This window comes from Arvicanthis niloticus, chromosome 6 (assembly GCF_011762505.2).
Source record: "Arvicanthis niloticus isolate mArvNil1 chromosome 6, mArvNil1.pat.X, whole genome shotgun sequence".
Classification (NCBI taxonomy): domain Eukaryota; kingdom Metazoa; phylum Chordata; class Mammalia; order Rodentia; family Muridae; genus Arvicanthis; species Arvicanthis niloticus.
In genome coordinates, this window is record NC_047663.1 from 13,960,617 (window position 1) to 13,981,487 (window position 20,871).

Genomic DNA, 20,871 nt, shown 5'->3' on the forward strand with positions numbered 1-20,871 from the left:
CAAGTTTGCTATTTTTAAAACGCTCACTTAAGTGAGCCTGGAGGCACATGACTATAGTTCCAGAAACTTATAAGGAGGAGGAGGAAGAGGAAAAAAAGAGGAAGAGGAGGGGAGGGAGAAGGAGGAGAAGAAAGGACACAGTGATCAGCAAACTCAGACTCTAAGAAGAAAGAAGACAACACCTAGGAAGATCACAGACAAACCTCTGGAGAACGTAACAGACAATGGGAGACAGATACTATATACATGGGAATAATAAGAGCGACAGCTCATTCTGATCAAGAACAACAGATACCAGTCTAGTATGTAACACCTCAGATACTAAAAGGATAAGAGAAAGCCATGAGGCAGATCACCAGAAGCTCTCTAAAAGACTGAAAGAAAAGTATGCCAGAGGCAGCCTCAGGTCTGAAGGAAAGAAGCCTGGAGAAATAGTAAATAACTAGTCATCTAAAAAGGGCAGTTTCTATCTCCTCACACTTTCCAGAAAAGACAATTTCACAATTATAAATCAATAATGAATAAACAGCCAAGCAGCCACAGTGAACAGTGTTTGTGTTTGGAAAGAACACACGAGGATGGTGACTGGTCCATTCTCTTTGTCCTCATCCTGCTGCCTCGTCCTTCAGATCATCTAATCTTATCAAGGACCTCTGAGGAACTACACATACAGAACCCACAACAACACTTGTACCCCACATAACAGAACACAGAACTTGAAAAAATAAGGAATAACTATAAAGTATGCTTAATTTATGGGAAAAATAATATATTTAATATAAAGAGTCACATGAAATAGCTAAAACATGGTGGGTAAAAACATCATCTCTTTATGTTGTTAAACTGAACTTTTAAAATAAAATTGAACCAGACATGGTGGTGTAAGCCTGTAATTCCAGCAACCAGAAGGAGGATGACCCAGCAAACCCAAGATCAGCATGGTCTACACAGTGAGTTCTAAACCAACCAGGGCTACACAGCAAGATGTTCTAAACATCTATTCTAAACAATCAATCAATTTCATAAAATCCATATAGAAAGAGAGAGCAAGGTGATTATATTTAGTCACTATGAGCCATTAATCCCAAGATTTAAGTTAGTTATGAAATCAACAGGAACTTCATTACAAAAGAAGATATGTAAATGTTGAAAAGATAGGTGGAATTAAGACAAGCCTACAGAAACTAAAACTGAATACAGACTGAGATGAAGCTATAGATGAGAAGATAAATAAATAAAGACATTAATTGCCATTTAAAGGTGAAACCCATGAATTAAATAAAAGATGCCTTTACATCAAGAACCATCCACAATATACAGCAGCCTCTCTAAACATGGCCAGAAAGTAGTGACACTGGTAGCAACAGAACAGCAAGAGCAATACTTGTGATGGTTTGTATATGCCTGGCCCAGGGAGTGGCACTATTAGGAGGTGTGGTCTTGTTGGAGTCAGTGTGTCACTGTGGGCATTGCCTGGAAACTGGTCTTCTGTTTGCCTTCAGAACAAGATGTAGAACTCTGAACTCTGCCTTAATCTTTTCTTCACCTACACTGCCCTGCTCCTGCCTTGATGATAATGGACTAAATTCTGAACCTGTAAACCAACCTCAATTAAATGTTGTTCTTATAAAGGATACCTTGGTTGTGCTGTCTGTTCACAGCAGTAAAACCCTAACTAAGACATTTGTTTTTGTAATAGTAACATTAACAGTAGCAGCAATGGTAGCAGCAATGCCACCACCAGCAGCAATGAATACAGAAACATTGTAGAAGAAAAATAACTGGTTCATTACACATTATGAGCAAAGTACGGTCCTAGAGATCTGCCTACATTATTTCACTTAACTTCAACAACAATCTCCCAAACGAGGTGCTTTTATTATCTCAATCTTATAGAACACATAACTAAATCAAAAAGAGGTACCTGCTGTTGGTTTCACAGCAGGAAGATAGAACACCTAGATTCACACTCACACAAGTTTGTGTACAGCTGATAAGGTTACTTGGTATGGAATGGCTTTTAGAAGATGGTTCATCTATTCTAAACATCTCAACATGTAAACAGAACTCAAAGGAGGAAAAGAAGATACATTATCTAAATAAATAACCCTGTGGTCTAAAATTTCCCTGGGAGGAAAACCTGGCCAATGGGAGAGAAGATGGCCTGGGCCCAGATGCATATTCATCACCCTCTATACACTAAGTACAAGCATGCCTACCCTGCCTGCCTGCTGTTGGAAGAGGCCTTTTACTTGACTGATACTTACTGAATTGACCTTACAGAATCTCAACTGGAGGTTTCATAACAAAATTTGCTGTTTAAATGTTTGAGCTTTCGCAATATTTCCTATTTTTAACTAATGAAACTTTCTGTGAGTATTCTATATTTTCTGCTTTTAATTCTTTACTCCTTTCATAACTTATTTTTTTTACTCTATTAAAATAGCACTTTCAAGATCACAATAGACATTTTTCAAGGTCCTAGAGACCAACTAGAATAGTGGCTATCACAGAAGCCAAGGTAAGCCAGAATAAGGGGTGAAAAATAGTGAGTTTCTCTGTTCACTGCCCATGATTTTTCATATAAATCTACTATTTTTCATACAAACAGCCTTTGATAACCAAATCTCAAACTTGCTGCATCCTTAACTGTGGTGTTTGAATAGGAATGGCTCTGATAGACTCATGTGTGTGAATGTTTGACCATAGGGAATGGCACTATTAGGAGGTGTGGCCTTGTTAGAGGAAGTGTGGAGGTGGGCTTTGAGGTCATACATGCCCAAGCTACGCCCAGTGTGGTACAGTTCACTTCTGCTGCCTGTGGATCAAGATATAGAACTCTCGGTTCCCTCTCCAGCATCATGTCTGCCTACATGCTGCTATGCTTCCCACCATGGTGATAATGCACTAAACCCTGAAACTGTAAGACAGCCCCAATTAAATGTTTTACTTTATAAGAATTGCCTTGGTCATGGTGTCTCTTCACAGCAATAAAAACCTTAACTAACACTGTTGGGCAACACAGAGAAGCTCGCTATTTTCACCCCTTCTTGGACTAGCTTGCCTTGTCTTCTGTGATAGACTCTGTTCTAGCTGGTCTCTGGGACCTTGGAAAATGTCTCTATTATTTCTGCATTTTTCCCATTCTTTTACTACCTACAGCTAGCCATTCTTTCTGAATGAGTCCTGTATTTGTCTTCACTACTATAAATGTACGCTTCTGGGGCTTTAACTGTTCAATTGTAGCTCCCCATGTAAAAGAGTAACAATTCTGTCTTCAGGCCATAGTTCTTCTGTGTCAACTGTCACCTCAATACTTCCTACAGAGTGCCTATAGAGTACCAAATTCAACAATCAATAAAACCAGTACTAGTTACAGTTACATTCTGTATCTTAGACTCCTCTTTTCCTTCCTGATCAATGTCTAAATGATCTACAAGTTCAATCACAGGAGGCCTGGCTTCATTAGCAACCCTACTGTTACTCATCTGACAGTTCTTCAACCTTCACATTAACTGTTACAACAACCTCTCCACTCTTTCCAGCTTTCATCATACTGATCCAGCTGAGAAGCCATGCTGATTTAAATGTCTCCAGTACACGGGTAAAAATCCCTTTCTCTACCGAAGCCTCCAGAGGCCCTTGTCTTGTTGTCAGGAATCTATATCTCTGACCAACACCCTCTTCTTCCGCAGGACATACTCGCTATGGATATATAAGCTCTACTCAGCACAGGCCTTGTTTATCCTCTTGTCTTCAGCTGCCTGTTAAAATATCACAGGATTTACCTCTTGGCTCGAATATCACTTCCTCCATAAAATCAACCACAAACTCTGCTAACAGAAGCCAGCTCCTCCACCATTATAAGTTACAATGTTTCCTACTCTACAGTGCCTTTCAGTTGCTTTACACACCATTCTTTCTCAGAGAGAAAATGTAAGGTTTGGGGACCTTTTCATGTTTATTGAAAAAATATTTTATAGTCATATTTTATTGGATATGCAAATGTTATCCCCTTTCCTGGTTTCCACTCCACAAACCTCTATCCCATCCCCCCTTCCCCTGCTTCTATGAGGGTGTTCCCCTACCCACCCACACACCCACTTCCACCTCACCACCCTGGCATTCCCCTACACTGGGGCATCAAGCCTTCACAGGACCAAGGGCCTCTTCTTCCATTGATGTCAGATAAGGCCATCCTCTGCTACATATATGGCTGGAGCCATGTGTCTCTGCATGTGTACTCTTGGGTTGGTGGTTTGGTCCCAGGAGCTCTGGGGGTTCTGGTTATATTTTTAATGATATTAACATACTTTGAGAATGATTATAATCATATATTTCCTTAATGTTGAGCAAATGTGTGTATGAATACATAAATGTATATTATGTATATTAAAATTAATTTTTACATCTTGTAAAAATAAATAACTGAGCCAAATTTTAAGAAATTTTAAGTGAGCCAGTGGGGCATATGAACAGAGAAGCCCTTCTAAAATTAGTGCATTTAAAAAATATTCTTTTTCCATTACTCAAAACTAACTAGTGTTGGCTCATTCTCATCTCCCAATCTTCTAGTTTTAAAGAGGTTTATTTTGAGACTGAGTATCCACCTAGGCCACTTGATCACAACATAAATTTTACAGTGAAAAAAAAAGTTAAAATAAATGGGGGAAAATGCCCTTCCTAACTAATTCTACACACATGCCTGGATGATCTCCTTAGACAATTTCCTTTAACACCTCAAATAAGAAACCCACATTTGGAAGAAGAGAAATCAAAAGACCAGGACTAACTTCAAAGTACTAGAAGTATATACCAACCTATGCTGTGGACATCACAGCTAAGACAAAGAAGAGGAAGTTGTATAACTCCACTTTTTAGAGAGCCTTCTCACAAGCTTTAACAAAAAAAAATTTTTTTGAAATTTTACTTAAAATTAGGCCTTATTTGCTCTGAAGTATTTACTTCAAACAACTGCTCTGAGGTTGTATATTCCTACAAAATTAATAAAGCTAATGAATATGCTGATTCATTTAACATAAAAGTCTCCTTGAGTGTATAGATAGTCTACTTAAAGTATGATTGACTAAATTTAGAATTAATTGCAAGTGTCATTTGTTCATTTTATTCAACTTCATGTTTACAAACTTTATGCTAAGCACTGTCTACTGAAAAATACCTTCCAAATGATCTACTCAATCAGTTATTCACATCATTCATACAAAGGAGCAATGTGCGCAGATAAAATGCTACTTTTTATTATTACCCATTTAAAATAAGCAAAATTTAGTATTTGATACTGATACCAACAGAATACCAAAATAAAATAAAAGATCATAATAATCGTTAATGACTATAATAGAAAAACAAAGTTACTTAGACAAACATCTTTTTACATGTTTAAACTAACAAGGTCGGGCTGCAGAGGTGCAGCCAACAAGCCTCTGGAGCGGCTAAAGGCAGGAATGCTGCTTGAGCTCAGGAGCTTATGACCAGCATGGATAACATAATGAGATACTGTCCACACATGCAAAAGGGAAACATGTATGTGTAAAACAAAATACCAAGAAATGTCCCTGCATGTTGATGACATGCTTAAAAATATCAAAAGAAACCAATACAAGAAGCAAACAAACATTATTTTGATATATAGAATAACTACAAACTCTACAAGCTTTGAATGAAATTTGGAATGTGCCCTTAGTAAAACTATTGGAATTTAAATTTTACAGCTTTAACAAAACTTCAAGCACAGCACTATCAGCCCTCCCTATGGACCAGAAATTTTCAAAACGCTATAAGCAAAACCAGAATGACACACTTGTTTGGTCACACCGTTTCTGAATCCCAAGAATCACCACTAATCAACTTATAGAATTGATTCATAAAGCAACCATCATTCTCCTTAGGGGCCAACCAGTAATCATCCGCCTCTCAGAGGACTTGACTACCTACTGATCAGACGAGTCACTGTGCTGGGACCAGTTCTTTTTTACTAGTATATCTAGTGCAGCTTTCTCTCAAGATACAAATTTGAAATATTTCATTGGGCAAATTATTATGTTATACCAATTTATAACAAAGAATAAGTCACTTGGATGTTATTTCCAGGGATTAGATATACATGAAACTCTCCCAAACATTAATGATAATTATTTTAGAATCTATTATATATTAAAAATGATAGATATCATGTACATAATTTATTCTAATTTTTATATTTATTCTGATTTTTAAAAATTTGTTCATAATAAGACAAATTATACGAAACAATGAAATAACTAGAAACTACTGTTTTAAGTTCTCTACATGCCTTGGCATTTATTTCCTTTAGTGATTTCCTGTCTCTTCCTCATTTCCTCCAACATCAATAGCTATTTTTGGTGTTCTGTGTGAACAACTCAGCAGAGGGTAGAATCTCTTCAGACATAACCCATCAAAACACTCACCAACTTCTAGGACACTGACACTGGGCCAGCTTTTGCCTGGGGAATTTTTACTGTGGAATTTCTTTGTACAATTATTTATTAAGTTTTGTGATGGTATATTTTATAATAAAGCCAGTTCTCTCATTTATTATATAAATTATTTTATTTGACTCTATTTAAATACTAGATTTGTCTGGTACACTCATGGGGGAAGGCCTAATTAGCATTATACGTAAGAGGGAAGCAGCATTTCTTTTACAGGTAAAGGTGTATATATTCTCATTTTTTAAAAAACAGCAATTTCAGGGCTGGAGAGAATGGTCAGTGGTTAACAACACTAGCTGTTCTTCCAGGGGCCCTAACTTTGATTCCCAGCATACCATGACAGCTTACAATCACCTCCAACTCCAAGTCTCAGGAGATCTAGTACCATGTAACATCTGCCAGCACCAAGCACACAAATGGTACACAGATATACATGTAGAAGAAGCATCTAATACACGTAAAGTAAAACATGTCGTTTTTAAAAAACAGCAGTTTCTACCATATTTTCTCTCAAAAATGAAGGCTGATGTAAAAGGTGATCTTCAGTTTGTGCTGTCTCTTGTTTTCAGTAACAGCCGGTTTCCAACTGTCTTGGTCCACATCAGAAACTTTTTTCTCAGATTACAAAAAAGAATTAACACCATAAATCTTCAGATGATACGCCCCGTCACATTGTTCAATAACATGACTATCAGAAGAAATGTGTTAAAAGCTACAAAACTTTGAATTTTAGAAACAATTTAGATTAGTGGCCATAAGACTTGGGATGCCAGGGATCAAAAGACACACAGGCTCACGTAAGTAGGAGTATTAGCCTTGACTTTTACCAGATTCACAGAATGTCGATAGAGCTAATAACTGAATGCCATAACATTTCAGAACCACTGAGAACACATTTCAAATACTCTTATCACAAAAAGACTATCACATATCACGTATCAGCTACAGTGAGAGCGATTAGGCGGATGGATGTAACTAGTAAGAATAAAGATAAATTCCAAGTAAGCAGATAGAGAGGGTGCATGGATTTACTGAGCTCACAGACACTCATTCTAAATTTGAAAGTCAGGAAAGGATCCTGCAACGCAACCCTACCTAGTGGTGGATTGGAGCTGGGGTATGCAAGATGGGAGATACACAATGAAATCTTTAACTACAAACCCAGCCTGGTCTACACCATGACCTGGTTTTGAGCCCAGATAACTAACCACGTCCCCTGTGCGTCACATCTACATGGAGTCTGAAAACTACTGCACAGATCAACTGTGTTAACTCATAGACATGTGAGAAACAGCAAAGTCCTACCTCCTTCTCATGCATTCGAGAGAGAAAATGATCATCATGAAGACTGCTAGACTTCCTCAGGCTGGCCTTTGGAGTCATCTGTAGATCAGTAAGAGTGATTGTAAACATCTCAAAACTAGATTATAGACTCTTTAAAGATAAATTAATGAAGTATCTGAAACTCATTTCAAAGTAATGTTAGTTTTGGAGAAAAAGGTGATTCATTCACTTTCTAAGCAGCAAGATTAAAATGACTATTATGCTTCCAAATGTGGAATTTATATAGAAAATATTATTTTATATTTTCAAAACCTCATATTTTACTTATAGTTAGCTGTCCCTAGGAAAAAAAATCCAGTTGACTTATCACCTACCAGAGAAACTGGGAGAGGCTTCTGTCTCAGGTACCGGGGATTTTCAATCTGAAAAATTATAATAAAGACATTCATTCTAGAGATGTTTGAATAAAATACATCTCTCTCTGTGAAAATTTCTTCTGTACATCTTAATGTTTTGTTTATTTTCTGAAGTACCACATACACATTTCCATAAGAAATCAGTTCCTATCTGTCTAAGTGCACCATGTGGCCCTTTCCCTAAATGCTCAGTGTCATCTCCTGCTCCCCATCACAATTTCACATTGCCCAAAGCTTCAATGACTTACAGTGCCAGACTTGGGCCCCTCTTCTAAGCACACATGGCTTCACTCTTTAAATCTCTCTTATTTTTGTTGTTTTGTTTTGTTTTGTTTTTCGAGACAGGGTTTCTCTGTGTAGCCTTGGCTGTCCTGGAACTCACTCTGTAGACCAGGCTGGCCTCAAACTCAGAAATCCACCTGCCTCTGCCTCCCAAGTGCTGGGATTAAAGGTGTGCGCCACCACCGCCCGGCCCACTCTTTAAATCTCAATTTAGTTCCTACATCCTAAATATGCTAGAGACACAGCAATTTGACTGTAACTAATAGTGCCAATGAGGATGCGGGATTCCTTTGCAAGTCTCCCAAATCTATCTTTCAGCGTCACAATCTCCAGCTGTGTCCACATTCCAGGGACACTGAACTACTTGTTTGACCTGTAAAGCACTGCCTGCTAGGTAGGAGTTGCAATCATTCTCCCATCTTCTTCAAGATTCACTGGCTCAGAGTGAGGTTCCCCAGGAAAATTAACTCCTGTCGGGCCAGTGCCAGCCTAGATGTTCATCTATTTTTATGACCTAAAATCCATTTTCAAAAATAAAAGAAAAAAAGTGGATTCAAAAACAAAGACTGTGATTGCCACATACTCCAATCTCTTCCTCAAACCCACGCCAGTGTCCAGTGATATTCTCAAGGCAGGCAGGGGGGAGAGAAAAAGAGATTTGGTCCTACCTCTCCCCAGCTCAACTATATACATAAATGTATACATAAATACCCTGACATAATGCCCTAAGTGTTGTGTTAAGAAGCAGTGTGCTTCTACACCACCTCTGGGCAGATTAGTACAAGGATAATGTCTACTCAGCTTTGGATCTCTGTTTCCTAGCACATACCATGCCTTTCAATGAAGTATTGCTTGAATTGCTTAATGGTAAATTCTTTAAGATCTCTATGCCAATCATTTGATTTACAAATAAGAATTAATGAGTCATTGCCAGAAAAGTCTAATTTCTTCATGTCATATACTCACAATTTACTACACCAATAATCACGAAATGAACAAGAACATTATGACTCTGGCCAAAGGAAGTGTTTTTACCCTGCAATACTCAACTAGGATTAAGTGACAAGCTTTTTCACATATAACTTATTAAATTAAATCTTCAAAAATTCTGGTTGTTTTCAAAAAGCTAAATTTTATATAATTGTGAAGCTATCTAAATTCAATTTGACATTAGAGGGAAAGATAAATAATCAATTAAAGAACAGAGGTAATAAACTTTAAAATAGCAAAGAGTCTAGTATAACAGCAGACAGGATCTGAGGAATACATGCATTTTAATTTTAGTACCTAGAACAGGAAAATATGCACAATGACTTTCTTCACCTAGAAACTAGATCCTGTGAAGTACTGGTAACCAGTCTGAATTTAAATCTATCTCTTCATCCTCCACAGAGACCAACAATGGGAGCAAAGACAAATGCCTCTCACATGTACCTACATCACAATGAAGAGAAAGAGAACAGTAATTCCAAGATCTACAGAAAAGTAGCCAAGTAAAGACTCCAAACTTCAACAGAATTAGCAAGACAGTATAGAGTTTCCAGGACTCTAGACTTGCTGTGTGGAAGCCTGCCTTCAGTGCTCAGGACTAGAAGTTTTCCTGTCAGGCAGGTGAGTCACAGTAGTGTACTTCCTGTCACAGGGGCAGTGACTGAAGCCCTGTGCAGAGAAGGAGGTGCCTACTGCACGTGCACAACTCTTTAGAAGAGGCAGCAGCTTCTAGGAAGCAGAAGACTCACTCAATACCTATTGTCTGAAAGTCGATGTGTGAAAACGCTGTTGGCATTCTTTATTTGGGGAACACAGAAAGCAAGTCCTTCAAAGGCATACACAAACCAACACATACACCCATCTCTAATTCATGAAGCACAATTAAGTACAAGGGAAACAGAAAAAGAAAAAAAAATTCTCAAAGATGTTCAAGCTCTAATTAAGTTTAGATTTAAAACCAAAAGCCAAGGAAACCATCTGTGACTTATTTTTGCCCAACTCTACATTTACAAGCAGGATACAAAATATTGGTTTACTTAATTACAACGCAGCATTTCAACTCTACAGAAGTAAGTCTTATTCCACCCCTTCATCTTTAAAAGTATTAAATAAAGAAGTTAAAGCCTTCTGTTATTATGAATTATTTTTTCAAACTAGAGAATAAAGAAAAATGTCTATTCTAATTCATAAAAGCAACAAACAACAGTGAAAACTGGTTACAATATTCTGTTGTTTTTCATTTATAACACACTGAGTTTGGGAAATATTCAAAGAAAAGCATGTTCTTGAGTCTATTTAGGGAAAATAAGCAATCTATTTTCTGATTTTGTAACAACAGCCAGATGTGCTTTGAAGTTGACGATACCCACTTTGTAATCCACAGGCAGCATGGACTCAGATGGAGCAATCTGTAAACAGTCTTAAGGCTGACTTCTTTCATGCTCTTTCAGAAAACCTCTTGTTCTCTCAAAATACATCAAGAATGAATGCCACAAAAAGAATGTCTAGCATGGAAGCTACAACAGACTCATCCGAAAACACTGATGTAGATCAAAGTATATAGAAGGCAAAGCCCCCAAAACTAGATTCCAACACCATGGGAGCATCGGGAATCTGCACACTTGTTCAAAAGCAAACAGAATAGCAATAATAAAATATATGATAATTTAACTAGGCAGTAATACAGATATCTGAATGTTCTCTAGTGAAAGCTAGCTCTTAATGTTTTATTTTGTTTAGCATTTTAACAGGCACATTGAATAACAAATTGTTTTTGTTGGCTTATAACTTCAAATTATTCAGGTTTTAGTCAAATTGTCCTAAGCTAATATCTTCTGATAGACTAGCAGTTAGAGTTTTGTTTCCAGAAAGGTTAGAAAGCACTTTATCAGACATATGAACTTTAGAAAGAAATACATTATCAAACAATATATTACCAATAATGCCACTAAAATAAAATATTTTTTATTTACATTATAGGAAAACTCTACAGGCATGAAGGCAGCAGCTGGGTATTCAGCTTTCAACATCAAGTCAACTGTGCCTCAAGATTATACCTTATTAACATTTTAGAACTCGATGTTTGGGGCCAAAGATGGTTCAGTGGATAAAGTAATCTGCTACCAAACTTGACAGTCTGAGTTCAGTCCCGGGACCCACATGGCAGAAAAACCAACTCCCATAAGTTGTCCCAGACCTCCACGAGCTTGTGTGTACACACATACACAGGCGCACAGACAAATACAGTAATTTTTAAGAAAAATATTTTTCTACAGAAATAATACTACATGTGAAGATTCATTTACTAGTTTACCAGAAAATATTCCAACAATCATTTATCAGGCTTAAATAACATACACATATAAACACACCATCCAGTGGCACAAGAAAAAGGAAAAAAAAAAACAAATGAACAGAACACAAGCAGGAACTGTTATTGTCTGCTGCCTATGAGACAAAATACACCTCAGCACAAGAAAAGGATGTTCCATCCATTGGATCCAATGAGCTGAGAGCTTGTTTTTTGTTTTGTTTTAACCTGGTTAGGCTTGCTGCTGTTGTTTTGACTTTTTTGTCCTTCGGTTAGATATGGGCTCATGAGTGGCTCTTTGATTCTCAGTACCACTTAGGACAGTGTACACCTCTCATCCATGTTCAGCATTCCTCTTTAATGTTCACCCTTGGCTTTAATTACCACTCTTACACAGCTATTTTATGTTTATATTTGCTGTATTTTTATTTTTATTTTTAGGTAAAAACATGAAAAGGAAACTATTCTTTGGGTGGTAATTTCTAGTTTTATTAAAATAGTCATTTACTGAAAATGTATTTACTTCCTAATCAGATCAACTTTATAAATACCCCATAACCATATAAATACCTGATAACCAAAAGTTCTATAACCATACTTCTCACTTTCAGAAATTGTCACCTCCTTTTTAAGACAAAATATCAACTATAATTTCTCCAATCTCAAAACTAGTTTTCTTATGGGTGTTTTAAACTTTATTGACTTGCGTGTGGGTACGTATGCATGCAGCACAGTGTGTGTGCATGTGTGTGTGTGAGTGTGCGTGTGTGTGTGTGTAAATCCAGAGGACATCTCTGAGAGCTGGTTCTCTCCTTCCATGATGAGGGTTCTAGGAATCAAACTCAGGCTTTGAGGTTTAATGTGTATGTGCCTTTAACCACAAAATCATCTTAACAGCCCTTGTTTTGTTTTGTCTTATCTTGTTTTATTTTATCTTGTCTTGTTTTGTTTAAGGCAGGTTTACTCTATAGCTTAGACTAGCATCAAACTCTTGGCAATCTTCCTGTCTCAGCTTCACAAATGCCGGGATTACATATTGGCCTGGCAATTTCTTGACTTCTTTTAAAAGATAACTCAAAATGAAAAATGAGTTTTAAAAAAAAAAAAAAAACTACATACATAAACAAAAATTCATTTTTCTGAAAGGCTTCCAGATTTGGGGCATGATAAGTAAAACAACAGAAAGTATATGTGTAGGTCGGGAACATGAATGATTAATTATTTGTTCTACAAATAATAAAAAGGTAAAAAGCATACTTCATGGTTGACTACTCACAGGCTTCAGAAAACATTTACGTAAGTTTTGTGAATTAAGACTTACTCCACAAATCCATTCAATGGCACTGTCTTTGTTTACTTTCTATTGCTGTAATAAACATCATGACCAAAAGCAACTTCGGGAGGAGTTTACTTACCCTTACAGTGGCAGTCCATCATGAAGAAAGCCAGGGCAGGACTATGGATGCAGGAACTGATATAGAAACCATAGAGAACCTCTACTTACTGGCTTGCTCTCCACGGTTGTCTTAGCCTAATTTCTTGTACAACCCAGAACCACCTGCCCAAGGATGGCACTGTCTAGAGAGGGCTAGGCCCTTCCGTATCAATCATTAGTCAGTCAACTGATAAAGGCATGCTTTCAGTTGAGATTTCTTCTTCTCCAATGCTTGTGTCAAGCTGACAAAACCAAAATCAGCACAGGCATAATCATTAAACCCAATGAGCTCAAACTTCTTAAAAGTTTGTATATACCTGAAATCAAATTCTTCTTCAACCTTTAAAATCTATGAAGTACTGTTCTAGTCTGTAGCCTAGTAACAGTCTCCTTATGTCTGCCACACAAATTCATCCACCTTTTTGTACAAGCTGATATTAGTTCTTTGTATCACTTAGGGACATTCCATTGGATGTATGCATATACCATCTGTGCATCCATTCTCCACTGAGACATTTTGGGGATTTACATTTTAGTCAATTATAAAATAAAGAGGAGGGATATTTTTACAAATATTTGTATGCAGGTTTGGTTTGAGCATATACATTAATCTTCCTTAAATGAAACCTCAGTATGAAATTATATGAAAGATGTTTTACTTCCTTTGAAAATTGTCCAGCTTTATAAAGCAATATTTTGCATTCAGTAGAAAGTAATGTGTTCCAGTTGTTCCTCATCCCCATCAGCACTTAGCACCTTCAACTGTTTGCTAGGTTTAATATTTAACAGATATCCAGTTGTATCTCTTTGTAGCATCCTTTGCCTTTCATTTTGTTAGATTTTCTTAGCAAGCATTATTTAGTCATTTTGTATAAAAGCCTTTATTAAATATGAGCTCTCCATATTATTTCCTATGTTATCTGGTTTTGATACTAACGCTAGCCACAAAACATAATTTTGGATGTGATGTTTCTATCTGTTGAAAAGACTGAGACCATTATTACTTCTCCCTTAACTGCTTCATTAGATGCATCAGATAGGACTAGAGTTTCTCTAGTGGAAAATATTTAGCTACAAGTTCACTGCCTTTAATAGCTGTAGAACTGTTCAAATTTCTCTTTTTAATGGGTTTGGCCAAGTTGTTGAAGACTCTGTCCCTTTTATCTACAGTCAAATGTATGCCCACAGGGTTATCTGCAGTAATTCCTTACTTTGAACATCTGTAGGTTCTGTAGTCTATCTCCCTTTTCAGTACTAATATTAGCAAGCTTATTATTTTGTTGTCATTATTCTTAGCTTGGTTAAATGCTTGTTGAGTTCATTCATCATTTAAAGATCCAGCTGTTAGTTTCATTTATTTCTTCTAATGATTTTCTGTGTTCAACTTCACATGTTTCTATTTTAATCCTTTCTATTTCCTCCATCTGCTTGCTTTGGGTTAACTTGCTCTCTTTGCCCTAGTTTCTTTAGACAGTTCAATGATTTAGTAGTTTGTTCTTTGCTCTCACTCTGTTATCATGATTTTTTTCCAATATTTTTACCACAATGTCTACACATGGATAATCTCTGCATTTGGACTTAATAGAAAGTCACCAGATATTGTGAATGTTATCTCTTTGTATGCCTTGTATGTTTTCTTGAGAAGCATATTACAATGTAACAACTACAGATGCTGATTCCTCTGTCCAGAAGTACTTGCTGTTACTTATCTGTTTAGTTAGTAGCTTAGTCAGACTGTGTCTGTATATTTCCCTCACATTGTAAAGAATTGGTGTCACTCTTCAGTAGGTACAACATTGGTCATGCATATAATTGTATTTGGAAGACAATGATTTTGGCAAGTCTATCTCTATTTGAGTATTTCCATTCTTTGTTTCTGTTAACTGTATATCTACTTCAGTGTACCATCAAAATCTCCATTGTTCTCGTAAGCCTGCTTAGGCTTGATCTCCATACTGTTTTTGGTACACTGAGTCCTTGATGAGAACTGATCTCACAGCTCTGGCCTGCCTGGCCCCTGGACTAGACCTGGACCATTATATGGGCACTGTGCAGATATGGTACCTCTGTTCTCAGCTTGCCTCCCTTGGTGTGAAATCTGCCCTCTGAATGGGGGCTGAGAGAAGAAAGACAGTGCATACCCCATCCCTCAGCTACATTTACCAGAAATTTACCCTTTTAACTCAGACTTCAAAGGACTACAAAATGCTCATAGAATGCCATTCCCTAGGATATACAGTATCTCTTGATTGGAAATTGAAGAGAGAGAGAGAACGCCTGTCTTCTTGGTCACAACCAAGAAGGATGGCACTTTCATAAGGCTGAGCTAGAGTCACAGGGGAGAAATAAAGTCATGGCCAAGTGTCACAGAGTTTTGGCGTTCTTAACAAACTATATTGGTTTTCTTGAATAAGTGATGATTATCCACTCTGTGTCCTTAGGATGATCTCCAGATATTCTTAATATTTTTTTATCAATTGTGTCTGTTTAGCTAAAGAGCATGTCTGTACAGCTCCTAATGCTGCTAATTCAAGGAATAAGACTCCTCTACCTTTTTTTCTGTCCTAAGTATTCCATGCTGTAAATTTTCCATGAAGATCTATGTCAGCTGGATTTCAAAAATTCTGCTAAATTTTTTAATTAAGTTAAAATGTTTTCTAATTACTTCTGGGTTGCTCAGGAATATGCTGTTTAATTGCCAAATATTTGTAGAATTTCCAAATATGTTGCTGTCTTTAAGACATGGGACAGGTTGGTTTCAAACTCATAATCTAGCTGAGGATGATCTTGAACTCTTAATCCTGGAGTGCTGGTACTGTAGGCATGCACTACCACACACAGTTTTATGTTTTGCTGATAATTACACCCATCTGTGCCCAGGAAGATTGAAACCCTTTCTGTTCTCTCAATTTCCAATCAAGGTATGTGGATGCTAGTCAAGAACTCTGGCCACTGCATGGTCCTAGCCCATTTCATTACTTTTACTGATCTCTAGTTTGATTTCTTTTTCTGAGAGGTTGTAATTACAATCCTTATAGTCAGGTTGTAAGACTCGAAAATGTTGAGGAGGGTGGTATGTTTTTCAGTGGACACCTGCCAGGTGTTAGAGTCACTTATGAATTCCATTACCCTTTCTGTGGAAGATAGTTCTGATATCAGCTCTCTTGTATATGTCATTACAGAGATATCATGGAGGTATCATCCGGGGATAGAGAAATAGTTTGCATTGTAATTCAAGTCTCTAAACTTTCTCTATAAGAGTTCTGAGTGTGTTCTTAATAAAGATACCTTAGAGTAAGGCCAAGATTTGTTTTATATAAAGAATTCTCTTCTCCCCTCTTTCCCAGATACCCTACACATTAGCACTGAGCATTTCTTTCTCAGTTCCACAGGACAGAATGCTGAGCTCCCTCAAACTTTGTGTCACCTAGAGTATCATACAGCTCCATTGACTGAGCACTCTCAAAGCCAAGTGATGAGAGAAAATACAAGGGAAACAGATGTAACCTGCATCAGAGAATTCTTTAACACAGGCACCTTGCCAGGTTTATAATGACACACAGGGCCAATCTGCTGCCACTGCAACACGACGCTGTTTTAAATTGGGCTAGATGAGGGAAAGGGCTAGGAAAAGAAGGAAGGAAGGGAGGGAGGGAGGGAGGGAGGGAGGGAGGGAGGGAGGGAGGGAGGGAGGAAAGAAGGAAGGAAGGAAGGAAGGAAGGAAGGAAGGAAGGAAGGAAGGAAGGAAGGAAGGAAACAAGCATTCTTACTGGTCCTCCCAGGCTGTTTTCTAGAACTCTAGCCAAAAAAAATGGGTTCCTCTGTGTAATTTTGCAACTTAGACCTGCCACAAAATTCCCCGATTTTGCCTACCTGAAGTCAAAGAAAAAAACAACAATGCAGACACCAGGGCCCCTCTAGCAGCAATCTGTACTGCTGCCTCAGCCTCACCTGGGCCCCTCTCCCAGCAACAGGCTCTGTTGACTTTTCAGCATCCCAGGTGGCTGCTCTCCACAGTCTGGTCAGAGTTTTCAGTTACAGGAGCTAGACCTCGAGAGGTTTATATCATTGTTGAATAAAACCAAAGTGTATGTTCACTTTTAAAAGAAATTAATGTTAATTTCTCAAATAAAACTCTGAAGAGAGTTTCACATCCCAAATGTAGGCTTGGAAAGCACTATAAATACTTTCATGGCTGTGTTTGCTTTTATGAGTAATAAATAATTAATTTAAAAATTAGAAAACATAAAATGTTAAGAAAACAATAATTTATATTTTCCACATAGAAATTATCTTAATGTTGTGAGTACATATTTCCTGATAGTTTTAAACATTCAGAGAATTTATCTTACTAAAATGCTAAAATTTTGCATAAATGCCCCGAGAACTCTCATTAAGATGACTTATACTCCTCACAAAATCTGATATATTTACTCATTCAAGGAACATCACAGGATAAAGAGAACTTTTTATGTTAATGTTCTGTTAAGTTTATGTTAATATATGAATATGTTCAGCTTGGTTTCTTCCCATGATTCATCCATAAGATGGAAGCAGGTTTCTAACATAAGGAGAAAATTGGATTGCCCAAACAAAGCTGGACGAAGCAGCTCAACTGCCTTGGTTAACAGGATCCCAGCTCAAGGAACTCTAGGAACCAAGGCCAGCACTGCTGTTTGCAATCCCGTCCGTGAGAGTCCTGGAGGGGACAAAAAAGATAAAGCCTGAAAGAAACAGGAGAAAACAGGGAAAAGAACAACAAAACTCTGAATGAATGGCCTCAAATATTATCAGCTCAATCCCAATGTAGGCATAACTAATAAATCTTAAGATGGAAGCTGATATTCCTACGAAGAATTATTTTTCCTTTAACAGTAGTAACCACGATTTTCGTGCTGCAATTCCAAACCTTTATGTTATGGAAGTGTTAGCACTGCCACAGTAACTTCTTCATGCACTTCTACCCAAAGATAACAAGAAAGGAATGAAGAGTGCCTGCTACTTCGTATTATGATAGTACCTGCCATTGGTGGTTAAGGTTACTCTACTTATAAAAGAAAATTCACAAAAACATTCTAGAAACCCTTAAGACAGTATTTATTGGTGCTAGAGAGATGGCTCAGCAATTAAGAGCACTGGATGCTCTTCCAGAAGACCTGGGTTTAAGTCCCAGCACTTATATGCAGGCCTAAACCACCTGTAATGATGAAACAACTTGCTTTATCTCACTTTAACTGTATTTCTACATCTGGTTTGGATGCTGTTGCTCTGTGGCAACGGATGAAATGCCTAAGAACTCAAGCCTAACTTAAAGAAACAGCATCAACCTCAACAAGGAATTACATAAAACAGGTAAAGTAGAAAAAATAAGTTAAAAATCTGGGTAAAAAACTTAACAGCAAGAACAAGAAATCAGAAAGGAGATTTGAACCCTGAAATGAAAACTTAGATATAAAAGTGTCAATATAAAAATCAAACACAACTACATAGACAACATCTCCAATATACTGACCAGGCAGAAGAATGTCAAGAATTTAAGATAAGGTTATAGAACCATTATGTTTATATAACAATAAAGAAAAAAACTAAACAGTCACAAGCAAGACTGAACAAAACTGAAAGTTAATGGTAAAATATTTTTAAATGAGAGATAAAATTTTCATTACTACTTTAAAAAAATCTATACCTTAAGTGTGTATGCTGCCAAAAATTAACATATTCCTAAAAAAGAAAGAGTATATTTTGAGGGGAAAAACATACTTAATAAATTCTAGAAAATTCAGATTCTAGAATATCAACTGCATCAGAAGGAAGCCACTGGCAATGTACAGCAATGTGAAGAATGGACCCTCACCTCACGGTACTGACCAACCGCAGAGAATAGAGAAGACAAAGCCAAGAAGACACTCATAGATGAACCCGAAATCACAACAAACTCCATCTTTCTACTAAACTCAACAGTTCGTTCCACTCTGATTAAGAGATACAGGTCAGCCTGGTTAATGCATGTGCATCATAAGTCTATAAGAAAGTATAGCCTTTCTATTTTATATAATGAGTAAATCTGTCGAATAACAAAACAGTAAAACAAATTCTCAAGCAAAACTAGTTTTAAAGCATTCCAATAATATTCTAGATATCTTAAATTTTTTCTTATATGAAATATTGAATCCTCTAACAGTTAAATAATACTCAGCACAAAGCACTAAGAAATGTACATCCAAAGCTCCAACTAGCTCAGGGCAAAGGCAAGTTTAAAGGAAAAGCACCAGGGCTCTTTGGTTTCTTTGATGTTGCTCTCTGGCAGAGGCCTCCATCCTTCCTTAGGGGTTTCCTGTGCTCAGCTCCCACGCTGGTGACAGGACTTCCAACAGCAACATCCCCTGCACTGTCACACAGGAAATGTTTTCCTTTGGGCCTCGTCTTCACCTGCCCATCAATCGGACTCCTCTTCTCTCTGTAACTAGCCTACTCCTCAAATTAACAGGAGATCCCCATGACTCTCATTTCATACCCAGTTCCCACCCGCTAACTGTTTACTCTATAACCCACACATTCTTCTCTCCTCTCTGAAAACTACAACGGTTCTTGCATCTTGGGATCATCTCCAATATAGAGTCCAAAATATGCCTGCAGCCCTTGAATTTCATGAGGTCCAAGTCTCTAATTCTGCAATTAATTTTACCATCTCTTCAAACTTTACCAGTCTGGAATAAAATTAAGATTTAAAATAAGTTCCTCTACACAACAGTCAATTAACTTACTGAGCCAATATTTCCATTTTTCAGAAGCAAATTTCCAGTTATTCTTTAGTCCTGCTGTCCAGGCAGTCACTGGGCATCCTTTATTCTTTTTTAATTATGTTTTCCTCCCTGTCCTTTCCATTTAATAGCAACTACACTAACACAGGCTGCACTATCAACACCTAATGGACAGGTGATCTGTTTAGGTCATCCTTCATAATGCCATTAACTACATTTACCTAAAGCATCTTATGAAGACTAGGATGAGTGAGAAATGGACAGCTCAGGCTGGTTGCAGCTGGTACAAATTTTCTGAATGACACCAAGATTTAATGTAACCTAAACAACAAAATATTAATACAACAATTCTTGTCAAGAATCCATATTAGCAACAAACTGAGAGTAACTTAGCTGTCCAAAAAAAAAACCAGAATACTTCAATTTTGAACTACTTATGCAAAAGAAAAATGAATGTTTTTAATTGCAGATAAAATTCAAAGCCATAAGTCATTTATAATTCACAATATATTTCAATTTTATTTAAATGTTGAATGTTATAAAATCTTATAGAAGAAAAGAAAAATATCATTAGGTCAAGTATCTCTTATGTGATAGGTACAGATTCAGAAGTGTTTCAAATTTGGAATATTTGCAAAACCTTGACCAATAGAGTACACCTAATACTACAATCAAAATTTCAAAATGTTCCAAAGACTGAAACATTCTGAGTGCTGATGATTCTTGAAGATTTTATTTGGAGACCTTGTTTTTTTTTAATTTTCAGATAGATTTCAGAGCCTTGCCCATGTAACAATGTTAATCTTTGTGTTAACATTTTGAAATAATTTTATTCCTCTGATTTTCATATTTTTAACATATTAAATTCTTTTTTATTCTTACAGTACAAAAATATAAATTCTTAGGTGGCAAAAACCAT

The 20,871-nt window shown here is 36.9% G+C and overlaps 1 protein-coding gene across 3 annotated transcripts in view; it reads right to left on the bottom strand.

The window, feature by feature from the left end:
• The window catches only part of Cep112 (centrosomal protein 112), a 407,052-nt gene that overhangs the window by 341,703 nt on the left and 44,478 nt on the right, over nucleotides 1-20,871 (bottom strand). For all 3 annotated transcript variants that reach the window (XM_034505950.2, XM_076935566.1, XM_076935567.1), the window contains exons 7-8: nucleotides 8,132-8,179; nucleotides 7,779-7,856 (exon numbers count right to left, since the gene is read on the bottom strand). In XM_034505950.2, coding sequence (XP_034361841.2) covers nucleotides 7,779-7,856; nucleotides 8,132-8,179 — 126 coding nt within the window. The remainder of the gene's footprint in view (nucleotides 1-7,778; nucleotides 7,857-8,131; nucleotides 8,180-20,871) is intronic.